At 28.6% G+C, this 10,970-nt stretch overlaps 1 protein-coding gene across 1 annotated transcript; it reads left to right on the top strand.

Annotated features, from left to right (window-relative positions):
• The first annotated feature begins 9,339 nt into the window (after window positions 1-9,339).
• On the top strand, window positions 9,340-10,970 carry LOC100206369 (MORN repeat-containing protein 4). The gene is made up of 3 exons (XM_065812484.1): window positions 9,340-9,497; window positions 10,348-10,489; window positions 10,584-10,970. Exons 1-3 carry the CDS (start codon window positions 9,447-9,449, stop codon window positions 10,847-10,849), a joined length of 459 nt encoding a protein of 152 aa, XP_065668556.1. The 5' UTR covers window positions 9,340-9,446; the 3' UTR covers window positions 10,850-10,970.

The following is a 10,970-nucleotide window of genomic DNA, read 5'->3' as shown; positions in this document are numbered from 1 at the left end:
GATTCGAAACTGATTTCAAGACAAATAGGTGAACTGATGCGTATGTACACTAGGGTGTTCCAAAATTATATCATAAATCGAATTTTAATGTGCGGAATACTACATTTGGCATAATTTTATTATACCAAATGTAGTATTACGCAGATTAAAATTCGATTTATGAATTTTAATGTGCGGAAGACGTGTTTAAGATGCTCCAGGTTTGCTGATGGAGTGTGCAGAGAGAGCAACAAGCAGATAATTACTGGTGTCTGTATTCTGAGGAAGCTTGTCAATTTATGGGAGCAGGCTGGGTTTAACGATGTTTTCATTGTGACAGAGCAAACTATCAAGACCAGAATCACCAAGAAAGTCAAGGAATACCTTACTTTAAAAATGCTAAAAATACTAGAACTATCAGAGGGTAGCTTCAAAAAGAAGGTGAACACTTTTTTGAAAGAGAACAGTGTTCTCTCTTAATAAAGCAAACATGTTTGATTTAATAAAAAGTGATAAAAATAGGGATGATAAGGCTAAGAAGGAAGATAGAAAATTCTTGAGGCATTGTCTGAGAGGGTATATGGTCTAATTTGGGAACATAGACAATAAATTTTGTGATAATGCTCACATGGCACAAGAAAAAATAATTAAGATGTCTGAGAAAATCCAATACATGAAGATAAAAATAAGAAAAAGGAGAGTAACTAGTCAAGCACAGACATTCAAGCATAGATAGTGACAATAAAACTGAAGCGATGAATATATTTACCTCCAGCTAAAGTTCACAAAAAAGGTTTTTAAGTGATATCAAAGTTTGTCTTCAGTTAAGTATGGAAGACATTTTTCACAATTGAATTCCAGTTATGACCAGATTAGGGATTGGAGTCAGGCCGGGTATGTATCTTTTGTCTTCTCTTTACAAGGCTGGTGGAGTTGATATTGATAACTCTAAACAGGAAAACTCATAATGTTTTGGAGTCTGAGGCACAGATAATTAGAGAGGAAAATATAGATAAAGTAATAGGTTTAAAAATTGTGGTTCAGTTCGATATCAAAATTTTTAAGAGATACGATTGGGAAAAAGGAATCTAAATATGAGGATAGAATTGCCAGGGTTCACGCACATTCACCTAAATTAATGATAAAAACTAATATTGACTATAAAAAAAATATATATACTTTCTTAAAGTTTATTAAAACCATAAATATAGAAAACTCTAAAATAGTTTTATCATTTTGTCTTTCGTAAATTTTTGTTTAGTTTTTTCCCCCCTGGATTTTAGGATCAAGGGTGCATACTTTCCCCTACGTGTTTGTTTTTAGTCTAGAATTTAGCCAAAAGCTCGTATAAATGTTTTTTATATATAAATAAATTTAATATGAATATATTTTCCAATTAAAAAAGCATTTTATGTATTTTTTGTTGTTTGGAATACTTTCAAAGTTTTTATATATAATTAAGAAGAACATGTTTATTTAATAAGATAAAAAATGAAAATTTTGAGATAAAAAATGAAAATTTTTATAAAATATATTTCTTTAGAAGCGTCATATACTACTTTACATTTATGGAAAATTTCAACACTTAATTTTAGTAACAAAAAGGTTATTTTTTTTTTATCCAAAACAGACCTTTATTTTCCACAGTGGCCCAGCTCATTACTGTTCAAACTTGTCATTACTGTTCAATCTTGGATACTAAATAGTTCTGTATCACAGCTCATAAGAATATTTTCCAGAGAAGTGATTACAAGTATCTTTGTGAGCTTCTGGCATTTTTTTTAAGAGCTGAGTTATCAAACTAATCATTTAAACGGCCTTGAGCTCATCATGAAGCAAGATTTATGGCTGACTGGATATACTTACTGGTTATTAAGATAACTTAAATATACCACTCTGCTAATCCCGAGACATTTAGAATAAATACAATAAACCATCTGAAAGCTGCAACCAACTACATAGTATTTTTTCATGGACTCTTCTTTCTAAAAAGCCCTAATGCTTCTCAAGCATCTTCAAATTATTTCATGGCGTTCAATATTGCTTTTCAGCTACAAACAGTAGACGAGGTTAAAAAATTTGCAGCTTTAGGAAGGGTTCTTTACCAGAGTCTTATGCACCATACTCGGTATCAGACTCCCCGCAACAAATAATTTTTGCTCTTGCCAATAAGAATCTGAAAATCGAAGTCAAGACCAACATGTTAAACAAACTGCTTTCTTATGATATCCCGGAGTTAAAACATCTGAGTATAAAGAGGCCTGAAATTAAGGTTGAAATTATTCTTACATCAAAATTAGAAGACTTTGTTAACGAGCAGTTCTACCTTTTGTTCTTGCTATTCGAGATCTCCAAGAAGGAACTTCTGCAATGGAAAGAAAAAGGCATTTAAGAAGTTTACCCGCCTTTTACTGACTTTTCAATGTGTGTAAGAACACTTGCAGTTTTAAATGACCGTGCAGAACGCCACATTAAGTTAATTCAAGGTTTCATTGAGAGAACACACAATGAAAAAAGGCTTCAGGATACTCTCCAGGTATTTTGTTCAATAACACGAAATGTAAATGGGATTTTTAATTGTGATTAATAATATAAGTATAAGCAGTACTTTTTATAAACTTATGTATTTGTAATTTCGGTAGTTTAGAGGAACCGGCAAAAGATTTCAAAGAACGTTACAAAAAAAGATCTTAAAATTATTTAGTTAACTATTATTTGTATTAATAATATTGGTTTATGTTATATTACAATACTACAATAAGATAAATTTTTAGAGTATAATACTATTCTGGTTTAAGGTAAATAATAAATTAAATCTCTAACCTTTATTTATTACAATAGAGTTAAATGATCGATTTGAGGTTGAAACTTAAAGGTACAGATACAGCACTTTTTGATATTTGAGATAAGTCATTTTTGATGTCTAAGATAAATAAGCAACCCCCTCAAATTGAGATGGGGGGTTCAAACGTTTTATTGTTTATAGTTTTTGAACGCTAAAAGATTTTTGTGTCAAATTTAAATTTTATAGATAAATATAGATTTAGTTGAGAATAGTAAAACAAAATAATGTATCAATTTGTTGCTTTCGCATTTGGGGCAGGTGTAGCTATTTTTTGCAAAGCATCCTTATTTGACATTGCAATTTTTTGCAAAGAATCCTTATTTGGCATAAGTATGAACATGTAAATGTGTGTAGTTTGATCCATGTCTGGAAGTTAATCATCTCTAACGTTAAAAAACGCTGTATCCGCGCATGCGCCTATATTCCTAAAATTATTGGCTAAAATGTTCATTATTTGGATTTAAAACAAATTTCTCCTTAAAATTGATGATTTTGTAAAAAAATTCACTTAAAGATTTTAAGACAATATATTTGTTTGTTAGAGACGCACCATTAATTTTTTTGTTTATTTAGTTAACAATGTAACCTGAATAATATGAATAAAGTCATTTTTAAGTCAAATTTTACTTAATAAAGTAAAAGTAAATTTACCTAAATAACCTTTCGCTTTAGCTAGAGACTTAATTTTTTGTGTTTGTTGGTATTTATGGACAATATGATGCCAAATGCAGTATTCCACATATCGAAATTCAATGTATGATATATTTTAGGGACACCCTAATGTATACCCCAGCCAAGCATGTGACTATTGGATTCTTTGTGAATCAAAGGATAGTACCCATCAACATTAAAATCAGATGAAAGGAATAGCAGAACTTAAATTACTTTTATTAAGAGCGAGAAAGTCTGATGAATTTTACAAGAGGTAATGGAAGGTTGCATCGCAGACCACGAATATTGGCAGAAAATATACTAAAACTGTTAGGTAGTAGGGATGGTTTTTTATATTTAATATTTTGGGTTACTTTTGGCATGATTTAAGTTATAAAAAAATTTAACTCATTTATTGTCAGAGCACATTTGTAACATAGGGCTCCTTATGTGGCCTCAAAATGCACACCAAAAGTACTAACAGGGACACTATCCATGCGCAACATGGCACTGTTAATACTCTGATATTTTGCAGCTGTTTATGAAATCAGCCAATGTAACACAGGTTAACATCTATGCCAGCCTAATAGATGAATAAAGAGTTCGAGGCTCGGAAGCAGAACTATTTTGATTATCTTTAAAGTCTAATCTGCTTGTTCTAACTCCAAGGTGACATCGGCCATCTTTAGGAGACAACAGCAAGTCAGATAGCGAGACAGATACCGGAGATATGAACTACGATTCCGCAGATAAAGTTGGGGATAAAAAGCTGTACTTCCTTAGTCAGAAAGACGTGAACAGTTTAATTAAGGACCTCATGTTCAAAAAATCAATTGCTGAACTTCTAATATTTATGATCAAACAGCAGAACAGTGAAAGTCTCTAACTTCTTGATTCAGCGTGATGGGCTGTGTTTCTGCAACGATGTTGCCGGTCTATTCCAGGCTATAGATATTGCACGTAACCCTATTCAATGGCGTCTATTCAGAGAAAATTCATCCCGGAGCCTAAAATACGTGTCGCTTCACAACTTAAAAACAACTAACCGTCCCACCACACCAGTGTCAAAATGTTGCTTAGTGCATTAAAGTATAACAACTACAGATTGGAGGTCATCGGCGACCTCCCATCCGTAGTTGTTTTTTCTTCAAGGAGGTTTCACAAAATTTCCTTGCGTCACAAAATTTCCTCTGTCTCTGGAACAGCCGTAACACTAAGACGCATTAATGTACAAAGGAACGGCCAAAATGGACCGAGTTTTCTGTTGGGAAGAGCAATATGAAGTGGGAGCTGCTGATAGAATCTCATAAAGTGCTTAACCCGCTGCTATACATAAATTTAGGTCTCATTAAGCAATTTGTTACTGCTCTTACCAAGGAGTCAGTAGCATTTTATTACCAAGATCTTTTTCCAAAGCTGTCCGAGGCTAAGGTTAGGGCAGGTATATTCGTTGAACCACTGATCAAGAAGAGCATAGAATGCGAGGATTTCGTAAAGTGTTAAACAGGACGGAAAGAGCGGCTTGAGTGTTGCAGTTTTTCAGGGCTTTCTAGATAATTACAAAGTTAAAAACTATTTTGAGTTACCCATTCCTTAAGGGATGCAGAGAACATGGGCGCTTACTCAGAGGAGCCAGGCTAGCGTTTTCATTAAGATTGGGCTTTGAACGTCGTTACCAAAGACAGTATAATGAAAACATGATAAGTGACTATATTTGGAAGCTACTTTAAGAGAGTTATTTACAATGCAATTGTAAATCTAAAAAATCTAAACATTTCTGAACCTTGTTAAGTTGTCTCCGACTTTGTTTGTCTATTCCTTGAGCAATTTGTGTTTTTACCTGATCATAATAACAAATATGAAAATCGCTCCATTTTTACAAAATGGAACGATTTTCATTTTTTTGAAAACAAGTTTTCTTCGTACTGTTGTCGTGTAAGCTAAGTTTGTGCATAATGAAGTCATTTTTTTACATACTTTAGACATAACCAATTGAAATATAACACTTAGAAGCCAGGTGCAAAAATTGTGTTACATAATGTAATCATATTACCTGTTTTTTCATCATTGAAGGAAATATATTGTAAGACAAATAACTTTTAAATCAGTAGATTCATCAGGAGGCTTTCTGATGAACCTACTGATGGTGAAACAAGTTGTTGAAAAAAAAAATAGATAAGTGGTTTTACTAATTTATTATTACTCTGTTCTTTAAGAACATTGAGCACTCAATTTGTAGAATACACTAACATAATATATATATATATATATATATATATATATATATATATATATATATATATATATATATATATATATATATATATATATATATATATATATATATATATATATATATATATATATATATATATGTATGTATGTATATATATATATATATATATATATATATATATATATATATATATATATATATATATATATATATATATATATATATATATATATACAGCGGCGCGTAAAAGTTTAAAAACACCAACTTTTTTCAGTTTTTAACTCTTAACTTTTCACAAACTTTCTTTTACCAATTGCGCTCTTTATTAACTTTAATTCAAAATTCAAACAACAAAGTTGTCGACAAAAATTTCGAAAAGGTTTCCTGCAAAAGTTTAGAGACAACTGAAGTTTGATTAATTTTTATTTAAAAGAAATTTTTACTAAAAATTACAAATTTACAGTTTTTCAATGAAGTAGCTTTAATAAAGGCGTTAATATTTGATGGCATATCTATTTGCTTTTAAAGCCGCATCACAGAGACAGTGCATTGAATCTATTAAACCAATAAGAACATCTTGCAAAATATTATACTAAAATTCTTCAACTGGGTAACTGATGTTTTGGATTGAATCTTTCTCCTATTGGATGTCTGACATACCTAATTCCGTCACTACTGATTGACATAAACTTTGATTCATCAAAGAAAAAGACTTTTGACCAGTGATTAACTGCCCTACTAAAGTGACCTTATGAAAATTGTATTCTTGTTTTTGAATCTGTTGCAGATATCAGCGGTTTTTTATGGAACGGTGGCAATACAGATTATTTTATTGTAATTAACGTTTAGTTTTATCGACTCTACAGTTTGTGCCATGAAAGCTGATGCATAATTGAGTTAATACTGATACATAATTGAAGTTTATTAGTAAGGTATTCTTAGAATACCTTACTAACAAACTATCAGCCATTTTAGTTTTAACTTTAGGTCTAGCTTTCAATAGTTTTGTGCTGACGAAATCATTTCATAATGTGACTTATTCCTTGGTTAGAACCATTGTAAAATTTAGAAATCAGTCTTTTATAATTAATTTCTTTATTTCTTTTGAAACTTCTTGGGCCTTTTCTATGCTTTTAATGTATATATACATATATATATACATATATATATATATATATATATATATATATATATATATATATATATATATATATATATATATATATATATATAAATTTATATATATATATATATGTATATATATATATACATATATAAATATATATATATATATTTTTGAATATAAAGCATAAAAAACAGCTGCGTACAAACTAAATTTATTCTTCGTAATATTTCGATCTGCTTTTGCACAGATCGTCATCAGACGTAAAATATAATACAAAAAAACCGTTACAAATATTACTTAAAAACGTCAAAGAAGACATTAAAAAGAAGCCATAAATGATTACATAATAACGTAAATATAAAACTAGCAAATATTATTTGACTCCTTTTTTTGGATAATTTTTTGAAACAGAGGTCTCCAACTGTTTGTAGAGATTTTAATGCCATTGTCACGGTTCAGAAGTATTGGAGCATTTTTTATTTCTTGGTATGTTGAGGCGTAATTAATTTCAAGTGATTCTCTAACTTTGCGTTGATCGTACTCTGATTTTATTGCTAGAGTTTTCGGATTTTACCAATCAAACATGCCATTACATTCTCGACCATGTTCGGTTGCACCAGATGCATCCCATTTACCTTTTAAATAGTTTTTTTGATGTTCAATGCATCTCGTTAAAATCTTTTTGTTTCGCCTATGTATATACTGCCACAAGAGCATGTGAGTTTGTAGACACCGGGATTGCTATTTGGAATTAACTTAGACTTGTTGTTGCATAAGATGTTTTTTAACGTAGGTGGTGTAGTAAATATTATTCTGACGTTGTAAGGTTTAAGTTCTTTTCTTAGTTCTGGACCTATTCTTGGGAGCCATGGAAGTTTAACTGTATATTTAAATGTTTCTGTTCTATTATAATTTATTTTAGAAAGGTTGATTCTTTTCTGAATATAGTTCTTAGCAGTTGTTTCAAGCTTTAATCTATCGTGTCCATTTTCTGCAAACATATTTATTAAAAACTGTATTTCATCATCAAGATATTTTTTGGAACAAATTTTAACGGCACGAGATAAAAAACCTTTAAAAACACCCATAACTATTTTTGGATTAACGTTTGATGTAGGTTTTATTTGTATATTAGTGATAGCCGACTTTCTATGGATTTTGAAGTTATAGTATGAGTTATTAGTATTGGTTACAGTTATATCCAAGAAGTTTAATTCCTTTTTATTGTTTTCTTTTTCTGAAGTATATTTTATTGCTGGATCTTGTTCATTTAACAACTCCAGAAACTTATCATGATTTTGTATTGAGTCGAATCTTGCATGACTGAACATCAAAAAAACTATTTAAAAGGTAAATGGGATGCATCTGGTGCAACCGAACATGGTCGAGAATGTAATGGCATGTTTGATTGGTCAAATCCGAAAACTCTAGCAATAAAATCAGAGTACGATCAACGCAAAGTTAGAGAATCACTTGAAATTAATTACGCCTCAACATACCAAGAAATAAAAAATGCTCCAATACTTCTGAACCGTGACAATGGCATTAAAATCTCTACAAACAGTTGGAGACCTCTGTTTCAAAAAATTATCCAAAAAAAGGAGTCAAATAATATTTGCTAGTTTTATATTTACGTTATTATGCAATCATTTATGGCTTCTTTTTAATGTCTTCTTTGACGTTTTTAAGTAATATTTGTAACGGTTTTTTTGTATTATATTTTACGTCTGATGACGATCTGTGCAAAAGCAGATCGAAATATTACAAAGAATAAATTTAGTTTGTACGCAGCTGTTTTTTATGCTTTATATTCAAAAATATATATATATATATATATATATTCACGTACAACAAGATATGACATTGAAACATTTTATAAATATATATGTATATATATATTAAATATATATGTATATATATATTAAATATATATGTATATATATTTATATATATATACATATATATTTAAACTTTGTTCAAATAAAAAACAACATAATTGATAGTAAGTTGAAGTTTTGTACCATACACGGCAATCATCAGCTATTAAATACTTCATGCACGAAACTTTAAGTTACTACCAGTAATGTTATTTTTCATTTAAACAAAGTTTAAACATTTATTGCTCTATTATTGTAATATTGAGCACTGTTTTACGTTTTTGTATTATTTTAATATAATATAATACATAAACAATATATATATATATATATATATATATATATATATATATATATATATATATATATATATATATATATATATATATATATATATATATATATATATATATATATATATATATATATATATATATACATATATATATATATATATATATGTATATATATATATATGTATATATATATATATATATATATATATATATATATATATATATATATATATATATATATATATATATATATATATATATATATATATATATATAATATCAATGAATGTCCTGTTGAGCATTTAGCAAAATCAATTCTGATAATAATACAGTAAACGTAATATCATCAAATATTAATAGCGATATTGAATCTACATCATATATCTGTTAAACATTCTATTTCAATAACTATTTTTATTAACACAAACATTCTTTTATGGAGATCAAATTTGAAAGATATGTTTATTCAGAGGGGCAAGTTTATGAGGTAATATTAAAAAAAAACGTTATTAAAAAACTCTTTAAATTAAAACATCAAAGTATATGATTCGATATATAAAAGGTATACCCCCTATAAAATTTGAACTCAAACAAAAACTACTTTTTTAAATTTATTTGGTTATAAACTATGATAACAATTTGTTGTTTTTATATAAAAAGAAATACGTGTAGGTGTTTAGTCCATCGTTAAATTACATTCAACATATAAAGAATACAACTAAAAGTTAAAAGATCTAAACTTTTAGCTTGTAGTGACTTTTTAACTTTTCGGCAAATTTTAAAATATAGTTCAATCATTTAAAACTTTGAGATAATCAAGTGTTTATATAACTTAGGTTGGACCCATTCCTTATAAGTAGCAAATAATATCTTTGATATTATCTGTTAATTTTAGCTTTCGATTTGATTAAAGCAAAAAACTAAGATTAACTAAGTAACTAATTGATTAAGATTAACTAAGTAAGTAATAATTATGAAAAAAAAAAAATGAAAAAAAAGGGCAGAATCAAAAAAAAGTCTGATGAAAAAAAGTACAGTAAAAGTTATTTTTCTTAAAAAACAATAAATCCTTAACTCTATATTTTAAAACTTATATCCTAATATTTCTGACTTAAAGCATCTGTTATTTACTTTTACCAAAATCCTAGATTTCGGTAGATTATGTTTAAATTTAAGGAATTTCTGAAATAAACAATGTTTTTGGTTTAAAAATGTTTTCGAATCAAATTTAAATAAATAAATAAAAAAAACGAGTTATTTTTCACATTAATATTAGTAATTAAAGGTATCCATAAGTAGTAAAAAATTTTGCTTTTATTTCTTTAAACTTTAATTAGGGCGAATGGTCAGCTGATGGAAAAAAACACGGACTTGGATATTTACTTTTCCCAAACGGAGACTCTTTCAGTGGTCGGTTTAATAATGGACTATTTTATGGCTCAGGAATTTTGACTTTAGAAGATGGGACTACTTATGAGGGTAACAATCTTTTATAAATTTGTTTAAGTTGGATTGGCGTTGTAAATACTAAAATAGTTTAATTTTTTAATATTAATGATTTTGATATAAACAGGAGAGTTTTATGAGGGCAAATTTCATGGTTACGGAGTTTACACACGCCCTGATGGCATGAAGTATGAAGGACGATTTACTGATGGCACTCCAAATGGTGCAGGAAAAATTACATTCCCGGATGGAACAAGCGGAAATCCGAAACAAGAAGGTTATTTCCGAGGGTATAGGTTGATAAAACAAGATCATGTATCGGAAGATCTTTTAAAAGCACAAATGAGCGCAGAAAAAGCAAGAGGAATAGCAAGTAGTATCAGAAAAATTTAAGAAACGTAAAAAAAATAAAATACTGTATTTTATTAGAGTACTAATTGAAAGTTTTTTATGCAGTAAAAAGATGAAGAATAACCCACTTATTAACAATTACAGTAAATGTCTGTATACAATA

Source organism: Hydra vulgaris, chromosome 12 (genome assembly GCF_038396675.1).
Source record: "Hydra vulgaris chromosome 12, alternate assembly HydraT2T_AEP".
NCBI lineage: Eukaryota > Metazoa > Cnidaria > Hydrozoa > Anthoathecata > Hydridae > Hydra > Hydra vulgaris.
This window is presented reverse-complemented; position numbering and strand designations above follow the sequence as displayed.

Excerpts from the sequence above, each read along its gene's own strand:
- LOC100206369 (XM_065812484.1), top strand. The coding sequence starts at position 9,447 with ATGGAGATCAAATTTGAAAGATATGTTTATTCAGAGGGGCAAGTTTAT. Across the intron at positions 9,498-10,347 it reads CAGAGGGGCAAGTTTATGAG|GGCGAATGGTCAGCTGATGG; the intron begins GTAATATTAAAA and ends AACTTTAATTAG. Across the intron at positions 10,490-10,583 it reads AGATGGGACTACTTATGAGG|GAGAGTTTTATGAGGGCAAA; the intron begins GTAACAATCTTT and ends TGATATAAACAG.